Consider the following 25,163-nt stretch of genomic DNA (forward strand, 5'->3'; position numbering starts at 1 on the left):
AAGCTCAGAACCAACATTTTGTGGTAGATGGAAGCCATTGGTAGGTTGGAATCCAAAAAGTTAGGACACCAATCGGGAGGATGTATTAACTGCAACAATTGCAACACTTCTAGTCCTGTAAAATGAGGAAAGGTAAGAAACTCTGTCAGGCAATAAAAACTTGACAGAACTGTTAAATCTTCCCAAGTCTTTAAAAAACTTAAATAAAAAGCTTTGAAAGGAGTTCAATTCTAAGCCTGGTACCTGTATGAATAGAGATATTGGTGTTGGGTTTTATTTCTGGTACCTGTATGAATAGAGATAGCAGTTCTGTTGCAATTAAAGTGCAACGGCAGACAAAAGTTCTTGATAAAGTAGGTAATAGTTAGAACCCTGTCAGGTTTTTATTACTAGAATATGTATATCAGATGCACTGTATTCGACATATCAGTAAGTCATCTCTGGAGAAAGTCAATGGAACTCACAAGCAGAGCAGTAGCCCCAGTCAACAAAAACCGGGTCCCCCTTAACTAGGGGACCCAAATATTGAGATCCACAAAACTATAATGAGAGTGCCATACCAAGAGCTAAAAGCCCCAAATATTTTAATATAAGTGTCTGCTCATAATAGAACAACATTCAGCACATTTCGGAGGTTCAGAAGTATTAGCAGTTTTTGCAGCTCGCCTACCATAATTTTGGTGGGCAATCTGCTAATAATGCTCTTTATATCACAAATATAAGTATTAAATGAATCCAGCCACAAAATATGTAATCCCTGATGAAGGGGGAGTGCCTAAACCCCCAAACTGTGGGTTTTTGTTATGTTACCTTGTTGAGAGGCTTCCCCTCACTTCCTGTCTAAGTGACAGTTAGAGCAATTTAAAACACAGGTACACAAGCAACATTAAAAATCTGGTTCAACCCCCTTGCTTTTTTAGATTTAAATGCTTTTCTAGCTATGTGTCCCAGTTAGGGCATTCTTGGTGGATAGCATCATTATGAGAGGACGGAGGAAGGGAGGATTTTCCTGTTGGGGACACAGACAGCAATAAACATCTACAAAGAAGTATACATTACAGTATAACAGGGCACCACAGCAATGACTAAGAGCCCAGGTCTTTATTTCAGCATTCAGAAAAGACAAGTCATGGGGGCTTATGGGGGCTCCAAAGACCTTCCTTCATTGGGGCTAGAAGGACATGAATATTTTGCTGTTAATAATAAATAAACGAGAGATCTTGCCACCTGGCTCCCTACCCTGACTCGCCTTGCTGCTCCTGCTCTCCTAGCCTAATCATTGGATTGTCCTACTGCTTCTGAAATAAGATGTTCCTATTGCCTACCCTGACCTTGAGCTGTTTCTGGATTAAGCTGTGCCTGCTGCCTGTCCTGACCTCTGACTGTTTGTGGTTTAGGTTGGGCCTGCTGCCTGCCTTGACCCTGGATTGTGTCTGGATAACCACTTGACATGTGTACCACCAGCCCCTGGACTTTCGTATGGATACTCTCCTATTGTGCTATCCATGGATACTCTCCTATTGTGCTATCCATGGATACTTTCCTATTGTGCTGTCCATGGATACTCTCCTAGTGTGCTGTCCATGGATACTCTCCTATTGTGCTATCCATGGATACTCTCCTATTGTGCTGTCTATGGATACTCTCCTATTGTGCTATCCATGGATACTCTCCTATTGTGCTGTCCTTGGATACTCTCCTATTGGTTTGTCCCTGGATACTCTCCTATTGTTTTGTCCATGGATACTCTCCTATTGTTTTGTCCATGGATACTCTCCTATTGTTCTGTCCATGGATACTCTCCTATTGTGATGTCTATGGATACTCTCCTATTGTTTGGTCCATGGATACTCTCCTATTGTGCTGTCCATGGATACTCTCCTATTGTGCTGTCCATGGATACTCTCCTATTGTGCTGTCCATGGATACTCTCCTATTGTGCTGTCTATGCATACTCTCCTATTGTGCTGTCCATGGATACTCTCCTATTGTGCTGTCTATGTATACTTTCCTATTGTGCTGTCCATAGATACTCTCCTATTGTTTTGTCCATGGATACTCTCCTATTGTTTTGTCCATGGGGTAACTCCATTTCCTTAACAGAGATTATATATTCAAGCTGATAGGCTTATGATCTAACTACAGTGCCTCTTTGTATGCCGTCACTTCATCTAAAACGGTATGGTATTTGATTAGGTCTGGTGTTATTAACCATTTGGATGTAAGGTAAATAATTGCAATGGTATCCAGTCATATTGTTGTGCGCAGTACATTCCACTCCAATAGGCATTAATTACAGCTGAGCATGCATTTATTATATATTTGAATAAAGGTTACCGTATATATTTTAGATTCATCAATTGGCCAGATGGTGCTATGGCCCAAGCCAGCTACTCCTGAAGATCACAGGTACTATTTTCTGTTACCTATGCTTGGTCCCTTGTGCAACTAGGCCAGAAACTATAGCACTGTGTGCCAAGACCTGGGGGAGCCCAATACCGTCATCCCTGCCTTCCCCAACATAATAGGGGATGCTAAAGGTTGAAGCCAATTTTGCCAGGTAAAGTTTCTGACCTTGTCAGCAGGCCTAGCGGTACACTCAGATATGGTTCCTGTACATTAGAGAACCATAAAAACACCTGCAGAGAAACAGTCCACTAGGACTACACTTATACAAAATAATCCAGCGCACCCCACCTCCACTACCATTTTAAATCACAAAATAAGCCCCTTTATCAGTATCAACTGGGGTTTACCTGGGGAGCTCCGACACGTAGGTCCAGGCATCCACACGAGGGCAGTAGATTTCCACCGAAGACATGGCCCCATTTTCATTTCTCCCGCCCACTGCAACCATCTTATCGCTCACCGAGGCCAAGTAGAAGTCCACTCGAGGCTGGTTCATGGCGGCCACCTAAAGACACAAGACCAGTAAAATGCGTGGGTTACTTTAGATCAGCATAAGCCAACCATTCTCATCTAGAGTTCCTGTAGAGCAGGAATCTCCAATCCTTCCATATTGCCAGTTTACTGTCCTTCAGGCTTTAGAGGGCCAGACTTTGCCCAATAGGAGTAGAAAATGACCTGGTGTCAGTGGATATAATCAATGTCCCATTGTTGGTATCAATGGGAGTAATAGGGCTTCATTGCTGGTGCCTGTGGGAGGAAGAGTCCAAATTGCTGGTGTCAGTTTAAGGAATAGTGCCTCATATCAGTGGGAGAAATAGTGCCCCATCATTGGTATCACTGGAAGGAAGAATACCCCATCATTGATGTCATGGGAGAAATAGTGCCCCTTCTGTGGTGTCAGTGGAAGACAGAATGCCCCATTGTTGGTGTCAGTGTGAGGAATAGTGTCACATATCAGTGGGAGACATAGTGCCCCAAGGGCTGGATAATAGCAAGCAATGGGCCACAGTCGGCCCATGGCCCGCAGTTTGGAGACCACTACTCTAGAGGCTGCAAGGGGTTCACTGTGCTGTGGCTGACTGACCTCCAATTGGATGGAGCCTGCATAGTTCCTGGACCAGAGCCAGCAACATAATGCCAATGGTCTATTTAGCCGTCTGCTAGGGTGGCATTCTAATCACCACTGTATGGAGGGCATTCTTCCCACTAATCACCAAAGTAAAGGGCATTTTCCTAATGACCCCCTAAGGATTAAACATAGCAAGGGTTTCCCAAGACCTTACAATTATTTCAAAGGTTCCTCACTGTTAAAGGTTTGCAATAGGCCCTGGCATAAGCAATCGATCCCTCTGAGAATTCATGAAATTGTTTTACATCACTCAAATGGGTTGGAGGTCTTTGGCACCGTGGGGGGTCTGTAAGGAAGTTTTTTTTTCTTTTTTTTCTAATTCTTCCAATGTATTTGTTGTGTGTACACATTCCATGGATTTTGGCTGACTCATGGCTGACATTGGAGCCTCAGACCTCCCCAGGTTTATTTGCTCAGGATGAGTCACTTTCAGTGCCATGACCCGGACTGTGACATATTTTGTAAATATACGCCGTGCTGAAAAGACAATTCCAACCGAACTCCTAAATGCGACACTAATACTAAGCGAATGTTTTATCGCTAAAAGGATTGTACAGTAATGCAGGCACTCTTGTGACACCGCCCTTCCCTACCCTCCACGGTTCCTTTTATACTGTAAAGACCTATAGACTGTGTGCCCCAGCCCCACCCCCACCTGCTTTTTGGACTTTTTGGTCTTTCCCCTAACTGGTGACACCACCGTGAGATCTCTTCTTCTTGTAAGTCTGTCTAAGAACCTCCCCCTACCAGACTCTTACAGATCAGCCAGTCCCACTGCAAGCCTGATTTTCACTTTCAACTGGGGTGTGGCATCCCAATACATAGATAGATTTCAAGTCCACTGGCAGACCTGAAAAAAGGATTTTATGACCATCAATAGAATACATTAGTATTAGTAAGCAGGTAATGCTCAACTCCAGCCAAAATTTGGGTTGGAGTCTCTGCCAGGTTTTTACTGCAGTTTGTGTTCCTATTGCTGAGAATCATTGCTCTACAGGAGGAATATCCAAACGTTCTAAACAAAGGGACAGTTTACTGTCCTTCAGGCTTTAGGGGGGGCCAGATTGTGGCCAGTGGGAGTATAAAATGTTACATCATTGGTTTTAGTGGGAAGGAAAGTGTCCCATTGTTGGTATCAGTGGGAGGAATAGAGCCCCATCACTGGTGAAAGTGGGAGGAATAGTGCCCCATCATTGGTGTCAGTGGGAGAAATAGAGCCCCATCATTGGTGTCAGTGAGAGGAATGGTGCCCCATCATTGGAGACAGTGGGAGAAATAATGCCCCATCATTGGTATCAGTGGGAGGAATAGTGCCCCATCATTGGTGTCAGTGGGAAAAATAGAGCCCCATCATTGGTGTCAGTGAGAGGAATGGTGCCCCATCATTGGAGTCAGTGGGAGGAATAGTGCCCCATCATTGGTGTCACTGGGAGGAATAGTGCACCATCATTGGTGTCAGTGGGAGGAATAGTGCTGCATCAGTGGTATCAATTATAGAAATAGTGTCCCACTGTTGACATCAGTGGAAAGAATGGTGCCCCATCATTGGGGTCAGTGGGAGGAATATTGCCCCATCATTGGTGTCATTGTGAAGAATAATGTCCTACCATTCAGGTCAGTGGAAGGACCAGTTCCCTATAGCTGGAGTCAGTCAAAGGAATAGTGCCCTATCATTGGGGTCAGTGGGAGGACTAGTGCCTCATCATTGGTGTCAATGGAAGTAATAGTGTCCCAGGGGCTGAATAAAGGAATAAAAGGGCTACATCTGACCCCTGGGCCCAAAGTTTAGAGTCCACTGCTCTACAGGATGTCAACAACAACCATATAGGAGAACCCAAGCAGCTCCACCCTAGTCTGGTGGATCTCCTACATGCCAATAATGAATCTATAGCTGACAGATATTGCATATAAAAGATATTCCTGTTTTCTGGGACTCACAAGATAGAATGTCATGAGAATCTCTCCAACGGGGACACACATAATTCCATTTTTAGTAGGGTGGATAAGTTAGAACTTCTGGCAGTGTTTTTATTGCTATATGTGTCTTCCTCTCTCAGTGACAACTGTGTCCTCATATATTTTACAGGTGTTACAGGAACAGGAAGTGAAGGAGAATCCTCCAATGGGAACAGAGACAGAAATAAAGATCCTTTGAAACATTGTACCTTATTTTATTATTATTATTTTTTTTAAATTGCCCAGTTATACTTTCATTTATATCCCATTTTAATTCTACAGTACATGGCCACTTGTAGTCTCCAGCAGGGTGCATGCAACAGGGTGACAACACAGGAACACAAGTGGGAGTCTGAATCCTTTTTAACAGTGAAGAACCCTGGGTGTTGTCACCCTAGAGCAGGAAGTGCCTGAACATAGGAGGACCACCAGGTGTTCTGTTAATGAAAGCAGACTTAAAAGGACTGTAAACAACTTTCGCCATTATGTCAGCAGGTTAACGACTATATGAGACTTTGGTGGTTCATTTTAAATCTACTTTTTAAAAAACATTAATTGTACGACAGTAACAAGCGTTCACCCAGCCCTCACGATTTTTGACCATATATCACTTAAAGCGGAGCTCCAGCCAAAAGGGGAAATTCCGCTTTAATGCTTTGTCCCCCGCACCCCATTAAGGATTGGCACCTTTGGGGAGTGGGCACCCGAATTTGACAGGTACCCGCTCCCACTTCCTCTGCCTAGGCGATCAGAAGCGGAAGTTGTCCTCCCCCCCTCCCTCCCCGTAGTCTTCTGGGATACATGACAGGTCCCAGAAGACTACGGGGCCATTCACAAAGCGCAGCGCTTCTGGCGCATGCGCAGTGGGCATCCGGATCTGAAGCCGCAAGCTAGCACAGCTGGGTGCCCACACTAAAGATGCCAGCGCCGAGGAGAGAAGACGGTGGTGAGGACACCGCTGGACCGAGGGACAGGTAAGTGGCTGTATTTTAAAAGTCAGCAGCTACAGTTTTTGTAGTTGCTGACTTTTATTTTTTTTTTTCAGCTGGAACTCCGCTTTAATATGTTGATCATCTATGATCATCAGCTCCATCTAGTGGCAATAATATACATATTTTCCTAAATTACCTCAGTCAAGAAAGTATCTCATTATGCCCAGTAGATGGTGCTGTCGGTCATAGAAACTGAACATATTAAGCAAACATAGAATTGGCGATGGCTGGACGAATGTTTGTGACTGTTTGCAGGGGTGTGGACATTTTTGAAAAAAACTACTTGTCCAGGGACTAAATCGGTGTCCCAATCTACTTGTCCTGGGAAAAAAATTTTTTTTTAACCAAAACTGTATTTAAATCTGCTTTAAGTAATGTCTGAGGCTTTTAAAAACAAAAGGGGCTTTATGGCGACCTAAACATTTAATATTTTTAACATTGAGCTGTTTATTTCCTCCTCTCCTCCCTGCCTGTCTCCAGCACAGCACCTGGGAACTAGCAGGGAGGGGAGAGACCTTGCAGTGTAAGGAGCACTGATTGGTTGCTTCTCAGGAAAGGGGAGTGTCGGGCTTATCTTCTATCCCTCTCGCTGCCAGAGCTGTTTTTGCGTTTTTTGCATACGTTTAAAAAAATCATTTCAGGCCTGAAGATGACACAAAAACCCCAAACATGATATATTTTCTGAAAACAGAGACCCTAGAGAATAAAATAGTGGTAGTTCCAATTTTTTATGTCACATGATATTATCACAAAGGTCTACGAAACGCAAAATTTCAGTAAAAAATATACTTAATTTTAATAATTTTAGGACACAAAAAGCAATACATTATCCAATTTTTCGGTAAAATATAAAAGATAAGATTGCATCGAGTAAATAGATATCCAAGCCCTTTACAGGTCATCAGTTCAGCGTTACGGAGGAGGTCTGGTGCTAGAATTATTCCTCTCATTCTGGCGTGCACGGCGATATGTGACATGTGTATCACAATAGTTGTTTTCATGTGTAGGCACCCCATAGCTTTTACATTTGTATGTGCATACATATGTGGGGTTGGGGGCCTTGAAACATTTTTTTCAGGGGGGGAGGGGGTTGTATGCTTGGGTGTAACTTTATTTTTTTAAAAATGAAAAAAAAAAATTCTTGCTTACCTTTCTTTTTTTTAATCACATAGGGGACAAGAAGTTCCATATGTGATGATTATTCGTGGCAGGTTCTCTTTTTTGAGGTATCCAGGGTCTAAAAGACCCCCAATGTCTCCCCTGTACTACACTGGATGTAATGCAGTGCACATCGCACCACATTACATTCTTTCCCGGCCTTGATGGTCGGGAATCTGTCAACGGGGACCCGGAATTGACATCACATCACTTCCAGGTCAGGACAAGAAGGGGAGCGGATGTGTCCGCTCTCATCTCTCCCCTATACCCACCAGCAGCCACTGACTGGTCCCAGGCTTGCAGACAGGCAAGCAGAGCCCGGGAGACAGCAGGTGGGAGGGAGGAGGCTGGCACCATAGTGGGCTTTTTGGGCCCTAGCTTCTTTAAAAAAAGACTTCTAGGTATATTGGGCTTGTGTTGAAATTATATTTTTTCTCTGATAAAAACTCATTTGTTAGGGGCTAGTCTGCTGCCTTCCTAAAATCTTGTTGCACAAAACCTGGTCTATCTTACCAGATTGCTAACCCTTACCTTTGGTCACCATCAACAAACTCATCTCACCTGGATCCACTGACCACAGCGAGGATCAAATCTGTAGAGGACGTTGGAGGCCGCGTCCCCGCCATCATCAATCGAGAAGCTCCCACCAGCGACATAGATGAAGTTACCCAGAGACGTGACACAGTGGTGGCTCCTTCTTGCAGGAAGTCGAGTCTCTGAAAGCCACTGTTCCCTCTGAAGGTCAAGGCTGTAAACATCATCGCTGAGCTCCAGACAGTGTTCAGAGACCTCCCCGCCTATAAAGAGCAGCCTTTCTGTCCCGCTACGAAGAGTGCTGCGGACGTTCTGGAGGAGCGGCTGTGCAGCCACATTGGAATGGTAGTGGATGGCTTCATCCACCAGGCCCTCACAGCTGGCGTTTTTTGGCAGGAGCGATGTCATGGCAGGTTTCACCCGATGCACAAGGTCACTCTTGGAGATAAGTGAGAATCGGATGTTCTGCAGGACCTGATAGGCTTGGCTCTCTCGGTCGGGGTTGTGGGTCAGCCACTGAAGAGCGGACTGTAGAAGTTCATGTTCACTAACATGTTGAACCCGGTTGCTCGCAAGGTACTGGCACAGCTTCTGGACACTGACGTTCTCTAAGTAGTCATTGGTGAAGGCCATACTGCTGTAATTGTTCAAGATGAAAGAGTCAATGTAGGACCCAAGCCGATCCAGGCTGTAAATGGAGGCCAGCTCCTGTAGATAGAGGTAATTCTCCTCGTTGACCTCGCTCTCCAAATATTCGCAGCAGAAATCCACCACTTTCCAGACTTGAAGGAGATGGGCCGTCTCAAGGATGTAGTCAATGTTGCCACCATCTAAAGTCAAGTCGCTGCTGTAGAGGAAGTCGACGACAGCTTTGAGGCCAATGTAGGAGGCCCCAACCAGTTCCACCTCAGTTTGGTGGGCTTCCTTCATGCCAATGGTGAACATGGAGTTGAAGTAGTCGCTGCAGGCGGACAGGACATTTCTGTGGGCTGGGACTCTTTGGTCGTCGGCCACCAGGATAACATCACAGAACAGTCCCTTTTGCCTTTGTTCATCCAGGCTGTGAAGGATTTGTCTGGAGTTGTCAGGCCACTGATACAGCTGGAGGAAGAAAAGTCACCATCAGTACTATAGTATACCAAAAATGGAAACTGAAATGCCACACTGTTAAAAGGTCCAGATATGACTTTATTCGAATAAAAGTCAGGGAACAATCCAAAAAGTAGCCAACGCATTGTGGGGGTCAAAAATGACCCCTTTATCAGTGCTAGAGGAAAGATAAAGACACCTCCATACCCATACAATATCCATATCATCATGCCATAAGTATTATGACTGAAAATTGTCTGTACTGGCAACCACTTTTTCCCTTTCATCTTCTACTTTGCACTGGTACATTGAGTGGGATATTGTTGCTGGGACTGATCTGTATGAAGCCAGAATAAAATGAAAACTGGATTCTCCTCCCTGACAACACGCTATTATTACATAAAAAAAATTAAAAGGTCTCTTTACTTCTCTATGCAATGCAGGCAGATCATGGCTTGTGGGAGGGGCCAACAGGATGCTGTACATAGCTTCCGAAAATAACTAGATTCTATGGTATCACCCTCTTTGTGAGGTTGAGCCATCATGATTGAATGAACTGAAAACCAATGAATTAAAGGGGCATGGAGGAAAAAGCTAGATAATGCTGGATGTCCTCCAGCCAAAAATGAGGTGGACTTTTTCGATCTTGCTACAGCTTCTATTTCATATTGTTTGTATATGGAGAGATGGACAGGGCCACCGATAGGGGGATAGAGCTGGCCCTCTATTACTGGGCCCATACCTGGGCCTCATGTGTGTAGAAGGGGCCTGGGGATGGAGAGGACAATATTTAAATACCTTTGGATGCATGCATAGTGATCCTATGGGCCGTGGCTCCCAGCAATTAACTGCTTTACCGCCGCCCTATAGTAGAAGTACTGCTACAGGGCAGCAGGGCTGTGCAAAATCACGTATACATACGTGATTTGCACTTACGGGTAGGGTGCGCGCGCGCACTGCCCTACCTGCGCCGCCGTTTGGCAGCTAGGGATGTCAATCACCGGGGCCCGGCCGGAGATTCCCCGCCAGCACCCGGCGATCGCCGTGCAGAATTGACAGCGGACAGACATGTGTATAATCAACACAGGTTTCTCTCCTGCCATCAAGGACATGCTGCTTTGTATTTCTCTACATAGCAGAGAAATACAAAGCAGTATGTCTCTGTTGTGAAACAGCACACAACACACAAAGCACAAAGTTAACCCTTTGATCACCCAAAAGTTAACCCCTTCTTGCCCAGTGTCATTAGTACAGTGTCAGTGCTTTTTTATTAGCTCTGATCACTGTATTAGTGTCACTAATGATGTCAGTGGCAGTTAGTCAGTCCCTTCCCCCCCCCCCAGTGTCAGAATGCCCCCCACAGTCCCACTATAAGTCGCTGATCACCGCCATTACTAGTTTAAAAAAATTAAAATTCCATTGTGTATACCGCCATTTGTAGATGCTATAACTTTCACGTAAGCCAATTAATTTACATGGATTGGGTTTCTATTTAGCAAAGACATGGAGCAGAATACATTTTGGCCTAAATTTATGACGAAATTTGATTTTTTAATTTTTTTTTGGATATGTTTTATTGCAAACAGTCAAAAATATTGTTTTTTTTTCCAAAATTGTTGGTCTTTTTTTGTTTATAGGGCAAAAAATAAAAACGCACAGACAATCAAATACCATCGAAAGAAAGCTCTATTTGTGGCAAAAAAGGATGTAAATTTATGTACAGCATTGCATGACCGCGCAATTGTCAGTTAAAGTAACGCAGCACCGTATCACAAAAAAATGGCCTGGTCAGGAAGGGGGGTAAATCCTCTGGAGGGCAAGTAGTTCAATAAAAGTTCCCCGGGTCCCATCAGTAGCAGGAACTGGGGACAGAGAAGAGGACTCATTTTCTGGAAACAGGCAGAGCCTTTTTAGGGGCAATTAAGCAAGTGTATGGGCATTCATTCATTTCATTGGTCAGAATATTAACGCATTTAGGCACCTCAACTATTTCTTAGCAGGACAACGTTCCTCTCTTGAACCTACTGGCTCGGCTTTTTTTTTTCTGCCTCTGTACACTTGTGAAAATCTATTTGTGCATAGGGGGAGATTTACTAAAACTGGTGAGTGAAAAATCTGGTGCAGCTGTGAATGGCAGCCAATCAGCTTCTAACTTCAGCTCCTTCAATTAATCTTTGAAAATAAAACCTGGAAGCTGATTGGTTTCACTGCAGAGCTGTACAAGATTTTGCACTACCAAGCTTTAGTAAATAACTCCCACGGGCTACCACTGAGGGGCAATTAAAGGCAAAAAAAAACCCCAAAATAGTTCTAAAAGTGGAGAGAAAAACATCCGGCGTGCTTGAGGGCTTACTGTGCAAGTGCAATAAGGTATTTAAAGGCATGGACTGCCAGGCAGGCTGTATGTGGCCCCAAAATGTCATATATATATATATATATATATATAGCTTCTTTCAGCGGGAACGCAGTTCCGGCACCTCCAACACTGATCGTATGTAATGGCAAGGGGTGCTGAACGTATTGATGAAGGCTGCTGGGAGATCTATTGTTGCTGGGACTGACTCTGCAGACAGTTGGCGACTTCTGCGCACTGTGCGCTTCAGCATGCACTGACCCCGCTCTGTCATGTGACGTGGACTACCACTTGGCTGAGTTGCTGTTGTTCCCAGTTGCTTCCACTTTGTTATAATCCCACTAACAGTTGAGCATGGAATATTTAGTAGCCAGGAAATGTCATGGATGGACTTATTGCACAGGTGACCACCTATCACGGGACCACGCTTGGAGTCACTGAGCTCCTGAGAGCGACCCATTCTTTCACCAATGTTTGTAGAAGCAGTCTGCATGCCTAGGGGATGATTGTATACACCTGTGACCATGGAGGGGATTGGAACACCTGAATCACATGATTTGGAGGGCTGGCCCAATACTTTTGGTAATATAGTGTATAATTAAATATATATATATATATATATATATATATATATATATATATATACAGTCAGGTCCATAAATATTGGGACATCGACACAATTCTAACATTTTTGGCTCTATACACCACCACAATGGATTTGAAATGAAACGAACAAGATGTGCTTTAACTGCAGACTGTCAGCTTTAATTTGAGGGTATTTTCATCCAAATCAGGTGAACGGTGTAGGAATTACAACAGTTGGCATATGTGCCTCCCACTTGTTAAGGGACCAAAAGTAATGGGACAATTGGCTTCTCAGCTGTTCCATGGCCAGGTGTGTGTTATTCCCTCATTATCCCAATTACAATGAGCAGATAAAAGGTCCAGAGTTCATTTCAAGTGTGCTATGTGCATTTGGAAACTGTTGCTGTCAACTCTCAAGATGAGATCCAAATAGCTGTCACTATCAGTGAAGCAAGCCATCATTAGGCTGAAAAAACAAAAACAAACCCATCAGAGAGATAGCAAAAACATTAGGCATGGCCAAAACAACTGTTTGGAACATTCTTAAAAAGAAGGAATGCTCCGGTGAGCTCAGCAACACCAAAAGACCCGGAAGACCACGGAAAACAACTGTGGTGGATGACCGAAGAATTCTTTCCCTGGTGAAGAAAACACCCTTCACAACAGTTGGCCAGATCAAGAACACTCTCCAGGAGGTAGGTGTATGTGTGTCAAAGTCACCAATCAAGAGAAGACTTCACCAGAATGAATACAGAGGGTTCACCACAAGATGGAAACCATTGGTGAGCCTCAAAAACGGGAAGGCCAGATTAGAGTTTGCCAAACGACATGTAAAAAAGCCTTCACAGTTCTGGAACAACATCCTATGGACAGATGAGACCGAGATCAACTTGTACCAGAGTGATGGGAAGAGAAGAGTATGGAGAAGGAAAGGAACTGCTCATGATCCTAAGCATACCACCTCATCAGTGAAGCATGGTGGTGGTAGTGTCATGGCGTGGGCATGTATGGCTGCCAATGGAACTGCTTCTCTTGTATTTATTGATGATGTGACTGCTGACAAAAGCAGCCGGATGAATTCTGAAGTGTTTCGGGAATATTATCTGCTCATATTCAGCCAAATGCTTCACAACTCATTGGACGCTTCACAGTGCAGATGGACAATGACCCAAAGCAGAATGCAAAAGCAACCAAAGAAGTGGAATGTTCTGCAATGGCCAAGTCAATCACCTGACCTGAATCCGATTGAGCATGCATTTCACTTGCTGAAGACAAAACTGAAGGGAAAATGCCCCAAGAACAAGCAGGAACTGAAGACAGTTGCAGTAGAGGTCTGGCAGAGCATCACCAGGGATGAAACCCAGCGTCTGGTGATGTCTATGCGTTCCAGACTTCAGGCTGTAATTGACTGCAAAGGATTTGCAACCAAGTATTAAAAAGTGAAAGTTTGATTTATGATTATTATTCTGTCCCATTACTTTTGGTCCCTTAACAAGTGGGAGGCACATATGCAAACTGTTGTCATTCCTACACTGTTCACCTGATTTGGATGTTAATACCCTCAAATTAAAGCTGACAGTCTGCAGTTAAAGCACATCTTGTTCGTTTCATTTCAAATCCATTGTGGTGGTGTATAGAGCCACAAATGCTAGAATTGTGTCGATGTCCAAATATTTATGGACCTGACTGTATATATATACACACACACACATAAATATGAATTATGCCTCTCGTCAGTCCAGCACTAGCACACACCAATCAGATTTTCACCATTTTCTGTATAGATAAGAAAAGTTCAGTTTAAGGACTCCAATAGCACGAGTACACCTTACCTTTGATGATTCACTGATCTTGTGGGGGCGCGATACCCGGCTCTGTCTGGATCCCTCCATGGTAAGTCACCCTTAATAAAAAGGAACAAAATAAACTCATTGATTCAGGATTTCTAAGGGTTAAAAGAAGCTCTTTTCATCTCTTGTGCAGGCCATAGACAGGGAGAAAACCGGCCGAGAATTCGTCTGAAAGAATAATCGGCCGATTTCGTTAGTGGGTGAATTTGTCGGCAGTTTTTCGTGATTCTGACACATTTTTTTAATCGGTGAAGTTGGAAAAGAATCGGCCGAATTTGCAGATCGGCCGATTTTCACGTCAATGATGGGCAAATCGGCTGATCTTTTTACCGATTAAAAAAATGCGCATGAGCCGTGACCTGCAAGAAGAAGAGGAAAAAGAAGAAACAGAAGACGATGAAGACAAAAGAAAAATAACATCTGTACTTTTAAATGTCAAATAGAATAGTGGAGTGTCCCTGCAGAGAGCTTTGTCCGCTATTATATTTGACATTTAAAAGTATAGCAAAGTTGCAACATTGTAACCATTTGCATCCAAATAGAAACATCTATATCTGAAATGGATACAAATAGATACAATGTTGCAACTTTGCTATACTTTTAAATGTCAAATAGAATAGTGGAGCTCTCTGCAGGGACACTTCACTATTATATTTGCCAGCTGTAGACAGGACGAAAATCAGCTGACTTTTTTTTACCAATGGTGGCAACGTCAGCTGATTGAACAACCGATTTTTCGTTTTTCTGAAAAAAAAATGGCTGGTTTTCTCCCCGTCTATGGCCTGCATTAGGCTACGTTCACATTAGCCTTGTTAGCAAGCGGCAGACAGGCATTTGGGATGCATTTTTACAGTTTCCCAAACGCATGGGAAAATTCTGCACATTGCAGCACATAGTGCTGTTCAAACAGGAGCGTTAGCGTCGCGTTGCGTCGCGGCAAAACGGACGCCTCTGGTCGAGTCAGGAGGAGCTGAAGTCTCCTTTAGATTGTAAGCTCCAAGGATCAGGGCCCTCCTAACACTCTTGTATTGAACTGTGTTGTTGCTGTATTGTCTCCCGTTATATTGTAAAGTGCTGAGCAAACTGTTGGCGCCATATAAATCCTGTATAATAATAATAATATATAAATCCTGTATAATAATAATATATAAATCCTGTATAATAATAATAATATATAAATCCTGTATAATAATAATATATAAATCCTGTATAATAATATATAAATCTTGTATAATAATATTAATATATAAATCCTGTATAATAATAATAATAATATATAAATCCTGTATAATAATAATATATAAATCCTGTATAATAATAATAATATATAAATCCTGTATAATAATATTAATATATAAATCCTGTATAATAATAATAATAATATATAAATCCTGTATAATAATAATGATAATATATAAATCCTGTATAATAATAATAATATACAAATCCTGTATAATAATAATATATAAATCCTGTCTAATAATAATATATAAATCCTGTATTATAATAATAATAATATATAAATCCTGTATAATAATAATATATAAATCCTGTATAATAATATATAAATCCTGTATAATAATAATAATATATAAATCCTGTATAATAATAATATATAAATCCTGTATAATAATATATAAATCCTGTATAATAATAATAATATATAAATCCTGTATAATAATAATATATAAATCCTGTATAATAATAATAATAATATATAAATCCTGTATAATAATATTAATATATAAATCCTGTATAATAATAATAATCTTTACTGGACCTATTTTTGTGGCAAAAAGCAAGCTCTCATTATCCTTATCATTTTTGGCAAGTTCACACCAAAACGCAGTGCCCAAAACCCACATTTACCGTACCGCATTCAAAATGCACTGTAGTTGCGATCTCAGTGGGTATCAATAAAAATAATAATGACACCCCAAACGCAGGTCACAAACGCAGTGTGTTTGCCCGTACCAGATTGCATGGTGCAAAAGGACCATGCGGTCTGGTCTTAGTGAGTTTCCAAAAGTAGTACACGGTGTAGTGTGGTGAGGTTTCAGTCCGTTTAAAATGAATGAGCTGAAATTGCACCGCATAGAACTACAAGTGAATCGCACAGGAACACTCTTAGGCGATTCCTGGTGTGAACCGGCCCTTTGTATTTTAGTCCCAGGAAGGGAAAAAATGATGGAATAAAAAGTAAAGTAAAAATGTAAATCCGCAGTGTTCAAATAATAATCAAATACTCAACCATAAATAGAAGACTACATAAACTCAGCTACACTTTGAGGCCCCACTTACATTTCTGGTAGTGGGATTGCACTTTCCCACTCAGGATTCTTTTTAGCAATTAACATGCATTTCCTCATATACTGAGTGAACTATTGGCGCTTTATAAATACTGTATAATAATAATAATAATATAGCACATAGGGCAACCTATTCACTGAAAGGCCTAGTTCACATTTCATGTAGCATTTTTTTTCGGGGGGGGGGATTCACACATTTTTGCATGTTGTGCATAGGGCAGCCTATTCACTTGAATGAACTGCCCTATACACGTTTGTCATGACAAAGAAGCTCAGAGACCAAATTTCACCCTCAGTCAGGTGCGATTTGTCGTAATTCTCGGGTGACGGGCATGTTCTACTTTTCTTGCATATCAGCGCAATGCACTGCTCTAAACTGCTTCTATTGAAATATGTTGCTTTCACAATACGCACTTGCATTTGATGACTCCATGATGACCAAGATTGACAAGGAATCCTGCCAAGAAGCTTACAGTCTAATAAGGGATGACACCAATGGCATCAGCTTGTGAATGGTCCCCAGGGGCGGAGGGGGGGGGGCGGCAGTGGCGCAGCAATGGGGAGGGGGGGGGGCAGCCGGGGTGGTTGCCACAGGTGTAAAATTTAAAGGGGCGCCAAAATTAAGCCCACATTGGCCCAGAGTCCCACACTGTGACAGACCATCATCTGATCATGGCATCAGCTGCCTGGTGCCCAGCGCTGTGCTGCTGCCACCGCCCTCTCCACCCTAGGCCAGGTCTGGACTCCCTGCAGCACTTTCAGTTGGGACCCCACTGATCCCAGTCCCTGCTCCATCCAGTCCACATGTAGGGAGGGGAACCAGCTACTCTCTAGCAGTGTGGGAGGAGACAGTGGCACACAGCTCACACCGGACCCCCCACCAGTCCAATCCCAGCCAGGTCCTCAGAGAACATTGGGTGATGTGTGGGAATGAGATCAGAGCAGTGCTTTCTCTTTCTCTTTTTTTTTCTTTCTCTCTTTCTCTTTTAATCTCCTAGATTGTAAACTCGAAAGAGCAGGGCCCTCAATCCCCTCATGTTTTGCATTGTATTGGTATTGTTCTGTCACATGTTCTGTCTCCCTTTGTAATGTACAGCGCTGAGTGAACTATTGGCGCTTTATAAATACTGTATAATAATAATAATAATAATAATCTTTCTCTCTTTCTCTTTATTTTTCTTTCTCTTTATCTCTTTCTCTCTGTCTCTTGTTCCATTCCTTTTTTTTCTTTCTCTGTCTCCCTTTCTCTTACTCTCTTTTTCTTTCTTTCTTTCTTTCTTTCTTTCTTTCTTTCTTTCTTTTTCTTTCTTTCTCCTCTTTTCTCTCTCTGTCTCTCGTTCCATTTCTTTTTCTCTTTGTCTCTTTTTCTCTTTCTATGCCACTGAGCAGTGGGCACCCTAGAGTTCCTACATTTATTTCCCTGAAGGAGATTACTGCTGCACTGCAGTCTATTGAGTGTCTTGACCCATTTACTAAAGACAAATAGACTGTGCACTTTGCAAGTGCAGGTGCTCCAGAGCTTAGTAAATGAGGTGAAGCTCATTTTTTTTCATTTTCATTTCACGTGATTGGGTGTTTTTTGTACAGTGAAGCTTTAGCGCTGGAGCAACTGCACTTGCAAAATGCTTATTCTTTTTGCCTTAAAGTATTACTAAACCCACAACAGTACAATCAGTCTGTATGTGCAGTAAAGCATGCTTGTTATACTCACTGTGGAACCTAAGGGGTTAATGCCCTGCATTTTGTAAAAATGCAGTTTGAACCTGACTTCTCTGATCCTTCCCTTCTTTCAGTGCCCCCCTCTTATCTCCTGATCAGACATATCGTGTGGAGTCACTCTGCACATGCTCAGTTTGGTTTGTATTGCTAGACAGATTTTTTTTTTCTTGGGAGAGTGCATGTGATCAGCACAGGGCCAATCAGCACTGTCCAGACAAAGGTCAGGGGTCCTGCATCCTCTTAGAGCAGAAAGAAAACTCCACCAAGCTGTAACCAGTGCTCTGCTGGATACTGATAGAAGCCACAAGACTGCTATAGTGCTGATGAGAAAAAGTATTTAGCAGTTTATATTTACTAAAATAATTTTATTTCCATGTTGTGTGTACTGTGGGAGACCAGATATAGTGAATGCAGGGTCCGGGGAGACCGGATATAGTGAATGCGGGGTCCGGGGAGACCAGATATAGTGAATGCAGGGTCCTGGGAGAGCAGATATAGTGAATGCAGGGTCCTGGGAGAGCAGATATAGTGAATGCAGGGTCCGGGGAAAGCAGATATAGTGAATGCAGGGTCCTGGGAGAGCAGATATAGTGAATGCAGGGTCCTGGGAGACCAGATATAGTGAATGCAGGGTCCTGGGAGACCAGATATAGTGAATGCAAGGTCCGGGGAGACCGGATATAGTGAATGCAGGGTCCGGGGAGAGCAGATATAGTGAATGCAGGGTCCGGGGAGACCAGATATAGTGAATGCAGGGTCCGGGGAGACTGGATATAGTGAATGCAGGGTCCGGGGAGAGCAGATATAGTGATTGCAGGGTCCTGGGAGACCAGATATAGTGAATGCGGGGTCCGTGGAGACCAGATATAGTGAATGCAGGGTCCAGGGAGAGCAGATATAGTGATTGCAGGGTCCGGGGAGACCAGATATAGTGAATGCAGGATCCGGGGAGACCAGATATAGTGATTGCAGGGTCCGGGGAGACCAGATATAGTGAATGCAGGGTCCGGGGAGACCAGATATAGTGAATGCAGGGTCCGGGGAGACCAGATATGGTGAATGCAGGGTCCAGGGTCTAGTAACACTTTAAAGCGGAGTTCCACCCAAAAATGGAAGCTCTGCTTGTTTGTGTGTTTATTAAAAGTCAGCAGCTACAGTTTTTGTAGCTGCTGACTTTTAATATTATTATTATACAGGATTTATATGGTGCCAACAGTTTACTCAACGCTTTACTAAATGAAAGCGGACATTACAGTTCCAATACAATTTGGTACAAGAGGAAACAGAGGGCTCGGCTCATAGAGCTTACAATCTAGGAGGAAGGGTTGAGTGATACAAAAGGTAATAGCTGTGGGGGTATGAGCTGGTGGGGGAAATTAAAGGCAGTTTACTAGGTAGAAGCAGGATAGGCTTTTCTAAAGATAAAGGTTTTCAGCGATTGTCTAAAAGTGGATAGGAGATAGCCAGACAGATTGGGGTAGGGAGGTCCTTAGAATGGGAGAGCTTGGGAGAAGTCCTGGAGGCGAGCATGGGAGGAGGTGACATGGGAACACAAAAACAGCTAGAACTCCACTTTAATTAAATCAACTCTATTACTTACCATGACAAATAATTATTTCTTAGACCCAATTTACATTATGTTACATCAGGAGTCTCCAAACCTTCTAAACAAAGGGCCGGTTTACTGTCCATCAAACCTTAGGGGGGCCGGACATTGGTGTCCGTGGATGGAATAGTGTCCTGTCATTGGTGTCATTGGGAAAAATAGTGCCCATCATTGATGTCAGTGGGAGGAATAGTGCCCAATTGTTGGTGTCAGTCGGAGGAAAAGTGCCCAGTCGTTGTTAGTTGGAGGAATGGAGCCCAATCATTTGTGTAAGTGAGAAGAATAGTGCCCAATAGTTGGTGTCAGTGGGAGGAATAGTGCACAATCACTGGTGTCAGTAGGAGGCATAGTGCCCAATTGTTGTCAGTGAGAGGAATGATGCCAATCATTGGTGTCAGTAGGAGGAATAGTATGGAATCATTGTCAGTAGGATGAAAAGTGCCCAGTCATTGATGTCAGCAGGAGGAATAGTGTCCAATCACTGGTGTCAGTAGGAGGAATAGTGCCCGATCACTGGTGTCAGTAGGAGGAATAGTGCCCAATCATTGGTGTCAGTAGGAGGAATAGTGCCCAATTATTTGTGTCAGTAGGAGGAATAGTGCCCAATCATTGGTGTCAGTAGGAGGAATAGTGCCCAATCATTGGTGTCAGTAGTACGAATAATGCCCAGTCGTTGTCAGTGGGAGGAATAGTGGCCAATCATTGGTGTCAGTAGGAGGAAAAGTGCCCAATCACTGGTGTCAGTAGGAAGAATTGTGCCCCATCACTGGTGTCAGTAGGAGAAATAGTACCCAATCAATGTCAGTGGGAGGAATAGTGCCCAATCATTGGTGTCAGTGGGAGGAATAGTGCCCAATCGTTGTCAGTGGAAGGAATAGTGCCCAGTCATTGGTGTCAGTAGGAGGAATAGTGCCTAATCATTGGTGTCAGTAGGAGGAATAGTGCCCAATTACTGTCAGTGGGAGGAATAGTGCCCAATCATTGGTGTCAGTAAGAGGAATAGTGCTCAATCATTGGTGTCAGTAGGAGGAATAGTGCCAAGTCGTTGTCAGTGTGAGGAATTGTGACCATTTGTTGTCAGTAGGAGGAATAGTGCCCAATCATTGGTGTCAGTGGGAGGAATAGTGCCCAAACATTGGTGTCAGTGGGAGGAATAGTGCCCAGTCATTGTCAGTGTGAGGAATTGTGACCAGTTGTTGTAAGTGGGAGGAATAATGCTCAATCATTGATGTCAGTGGGGGGAATAGTGACCATTTGTTGTCAGTAGGAGGAATAGTGCCCAGTCATTGGTGTCAGTAGGAGCAATAGTGCCCAATAATTATGGTGTCAGTGGGGGGAATAGTGCCCAGTCGCTGTCAGTGGGAGGAATAGTGGCCAGTCATTGGTAGTGGGAAGAATAGTGCTCAATTGTTGGTGTTAGTGTGAGAAATAGTTCCCCATCATTGGTGTCAGTAAGAGGAGCAGTGCCCCAAGGGCCAGATAAAGGCAAGCAAAGGGCCGCATTTGGCCCCCGGGCCACAGTTTGGAGACCACTGTGCTACATTGTTAAAAAAAAGAAACAAAAATAAAGAGTTGCGCAATAGCATTAGCTGCAACCCCCAGCACGGCCATGAGATGGCGCCATTGACACAACGTCTACCTTCCATTGCAGTCCAGCCTTCCCTGCAGCCATTGCAGCTAATAGCCTTATCCATAAGCGACCCTGAGAAGGAGGATTGACCCCAAATAACACCCTAAACCCTGTCTGATTCCTCTCCAGCCAGATCTCTTCCTGTTGACATGGAAGGCTGTCACACAGCACTGACACAGTGACAAGTCTGAGGATTACAATGTATCCAATGCCCAGACACAGAGATCACCCAGCAGGATGGCATCTCCCTACCTGCAACAAGGGGGAAGGGGCTGATCTGGCCTGCCAGGCCCTCCAGTCTAGAAGATGATGATGATGATGGTGGTGGTGGTGGCTGATGGCTGCTCCAGCCCTCTCTTGCAATGCATTGTCAGGATGCAGCTGCAAGCTCTGCTCCTCATGTTTAAATAAGCTGGGGTGCTGTGATGAGGGGCAAATGGGGGGGTCCTGGTCCCCCCTAATTCACTCCTTTGTGCTCATCTCCCAGATTCCCAGTAATGCTTTGCAGCTCTCCATTGCACAGGAAGCAGATGGAACCACTGCAAGAGGGAGCTCCAAGCCAGCTGCTGCCCTCTCACAGGCTGTCATTAGCCATGCAGGCTCCTCCCAGTTTTTGCAGAAGAAGCAAAAGGAGAGAGAGAGAAAAAAAGAAAGAAATGACCTGCCCCATCTGCACTCCCAGGCTGGCAGTGGAGGGGTTAAGTCCCTGTAGGGTTGCAGGCTTCATTCATAGCAGAAGTGAGAAGGAGTGAGCAGCAGCAGCAGCTGATTCCTCCTAAGCACCCCTGGCACCTACCTGTCCCTGAGCTGGTTAAAGGATTTAAAGGCAGGACTTTTCTGCAAAGCTGCGGTTTTCTGCCTCCTGCTCAGCCTTTTCCTACAGCTTAAGCGGTCATCACATCATGGCAACCAAGATTGACAAGGAATCCTGCCGAGAAGCTTACAATCTAGTCAGGGACGACACCAATGGCATCAGCTGGTGAGTGGTCCCTGGGGGGGGGGGGGGCAATGGGGACAATGGGCATCAGACTTTCTACAGTTCCTACATTTATTTCTCTGGAGGAGTTCACTGCTGCACTGCAGTCTAGTGAGTGCCTTGACCCAAGAGCTTGCAATATGTTAGCAGGGTACAGTATACGTGGCTTAGAGTGTAGCGACTAACTTGTAGAGAATGTGGAACTATAAGTCCCAGCATGCTTGGTCAGTCTCAGTTCAGGAGTTTATCGTAGTATAGAATGAAAAAGATAAACTTTGTTATTTTATTAATGTATTATTATTGTTATACAGGACTTATATATTATTATTATTATACAGGATTTATATATTATTATTATTATACAGGATTTATATATTATTATTATTATTATACAGGATTTATATATTATTATTATACAGGATTTATATATTATTATTATTATACAGGATTTATATATTATTATTATTATTATACAGGATTTATATATTATTATTATACAGGATTTATATATTATTATTATTATACAGGATTTATATATTATTATTATACAGGATTTATATATTATTATTATTATTATACAGGATTTATATATTATTATTATACAGGATTTATATAGCGCCAACAGTTTGCTCAGCGCTTTACAATATATCAGGAGACAATACAGCAACAATACAGTTCAATACAAGAGGGTTAGGAGGGCCCTGATCCTGGGAGCTTACAATCTAAGAGATTAATTTATAGCACTCTGACATATACCATAGTGCTGTACATAGGATTTTATTTATTATTTATTTATTTCAGGTACTTATATAGTGCTGTCAGTTTACGCAGCACTTTACATATATATTGTACATTCACATCAGTCCCTAACCCTCAAGGAGCGTACAATCTAAGGTCCCTAACTCACATATGTACATACACATACTAGGGACAATTTAGACAGGAGCCAATTCACCTACCAGCATGTCTTTGGATGGTGGGAGGAAACCAGAGTACCCGGAGGAAACCCACACAGGTACAGGGAGAACATGCAAACTCCAGAGAGGTGGTGCCGTGTTTCGGATTCAAACCAACGACCCTAGTACTGCCAGGTGTCATTTAACTAGAGTCTCTGCACTGCACCCAAGGAGCTTACACTCTAATGTCCCCACCACTATTATTATTTTACACATATATCTCAGACATATTCCGCAGTGCTGTACAGCGACACATCAGTCTCTGTACCAGAGGAGCTTACACTCTAATTTCCTACTGCACTATTATACATTTACATAGCTATGACATAATGCAGTTCTGATCAGAGAACACTGAGCCAATCACATCAGTCTCGAATCAGAGGAGCTTGCACTCTAATTTCCTATAACCCTATATATTTTTAAGATTTATATAGCTCTGACATATACCGCAGTGCTGTACAGAGAACACTGAGCCAGTCACGTCAGTCTCTGCACCAGAGGAGCTTACACTCTAATGTCCCCCCCCTACAGTCACACACTATTTTTAATTGTATTTATATAGCTCTGACATATTCCATAGTGCTGTACAGGGGACGCCGAACTATTCACATCAGTCTCTGCACCAGAGGAGCTTACACTCTAAAGTCCCATCACAGTCACACACTATTATTATTATACATTATACAGCTCTGACATATACCGCAGTGCTGTACAGGGAACACTGAGCCAGTCACATCAGTCTCTGCACCAGAGGAGCTTACACTCTAATGTCCCCTCCCCCACAGTCACACACTATTTTGCATTATACATTTATATAGCTCTGACATATTCCGTAGTGCAGTACAGAGAACACAGGAGCCTTTCTATATTCTTTAGGCAGACACAAAGAACATTTAGTGACATTTTCCAGCAATCATCCATTGAAATTCTCTGGCTTTTCTTTAGGGTAACGTTTAAGTATGACGGCTCCACGATAGTTCCCGGAGATCAGGGCTCCAACTATGAAGAATTTGTAGATACTTGTACAGGTAAGTTCAGCCTCCATAGCTGGTTATTATATATAACGGGGAGATGTGGAAGACATGTATTGGCTGTTGCTGTGCGTTGGCTGGGCGGGGGGGGGGGGGGGGGCAGCTTTGGACCTGGGGCTATGGTTTTGGAATGTGCAGCGTGATTTGTATTGACTTGCCTAGCCCTGCCCTAATGGAGAACTGGGCAGCCGCTGGCCCAGATGACTATATCCTCTGTACATGATCCAGGTCAGATCCCGACCCAGAATCCAAATCACTGCAAACTATCACTTAATAGAACGGCCGCAGACAATAAAATGAGTCAATGATCTGTAAAAAGTTTACAGGAAGAGTCTGGGGTTCAAAAGTCCAATTAATGTACCTTAATTTTGTTTAATGAGCTTCCTGGAAACCGGATTCAGCAGGTCTTGCACACTGCTTCTGAATGGGTCGGCAGCATTTCAATGACCTCTTTGTACTGTGCCCTGCCCTAGCCCATTAGAGCCTATGGAGCTTTCCATGGGGGTGCAGCCTCTTGACGCTGTTCTTTGTGAGCGGGCGGAGCAGGAACCAGGGAACACATGGGCCGGAATCCTCAGGCTCAGGTTCAGGCAATGAGCAAACCGGTGACTTCAAAGACGTAAGTTGGCCATTCACATATGGATTTTATACGTATAAAATCTAACAGATTCCCCCACCCACAATACAAGGATAAATCTGAAGCTGCTGCCAGAGCCATGGATAAGGGGGTACCACCAGTCCTCCTGTATGAGGCCCAGGCTAGCAGCTGGGTGAAGCGGATGTAGGCGGGGGTGTGATCGGCACGGCAGGGGCAATTACTGGAACCGATCCCCTGTATGGCTCTCCTTGCAGCAGCTGAAAGCTGTCTTCTTCACCTCTCC

The 25,163-nt window shown here is 43.5% G+C and overlaps 2 protein-coding genes across 2 annotated transcripts in view; one reads left to right on the forward strand and one right to left on the reverse strand.

Moving 5' to 3' along the window:
- The window catches only part of KLHL36 (kelch like family member 36), a 35,190-nt gene extending 13,267 nt beyond the window's left edge, over positions 1-21,923 (reverse strand). Inside the window, exons 1-4 of the mRNA XM_089662864.1 lie at positions 21,572-21,923; positions 14,038-14,108; positions 8,206-9,279; positions 2,757-2,914 (exon numbers count right to left, since the gene is read on the reverse strand). Of these exons, the coding sequence (XP_089518990.1) occupies positions 2,757-2,914; positions 8,206-9,279; positions 14,038-14,097 (1,292 nt within the window). The 5' untranslated portion in view covers positions 14,098-14,108; positions 21,572-21,923. The remainder of the gene's footprint in view (positions 1-2,756; positions 2,915-8,205; positions 9,280-14,037; positions 14,109-21,571) is intronic.
- Positions 21,913-25,163, forward strand: part of COTL1 (coactosin like F-actin binding protein 1) — a 58,599-nt gene continuing 55,348 nt past the window's right edge. Inside the window, exons 1-2 of the mRNA XM_089662865.1 lie at positions 21,913-22,298; positions 24,197-24,279. Coding sequence (XP_089518991.1) covers positions 22,222-22,298; positions 24,197-24,279 — 160 coding nt within the window. The 5' untranslated portion in view covers positions 21,913-22,221. The remainder of the gene's footprint in view (positions 22,299-24,196; positions 24,280-25,163) is intronic.

Source organism: Staurois parvus, unplaced genomic scaffold, assembly GCF_062004578.1.
Source record: "Staurois parvus isolate SC_StPar_1 unplaced genomic scaffold, SC_StPar_1.0 ptg001570l, whole genome shotgun sequence".
NCBI lineage: Eukaryota > Metazoa > Chordata > Amphibia > Anura > Ranidae > Staurois > Staurois parvus.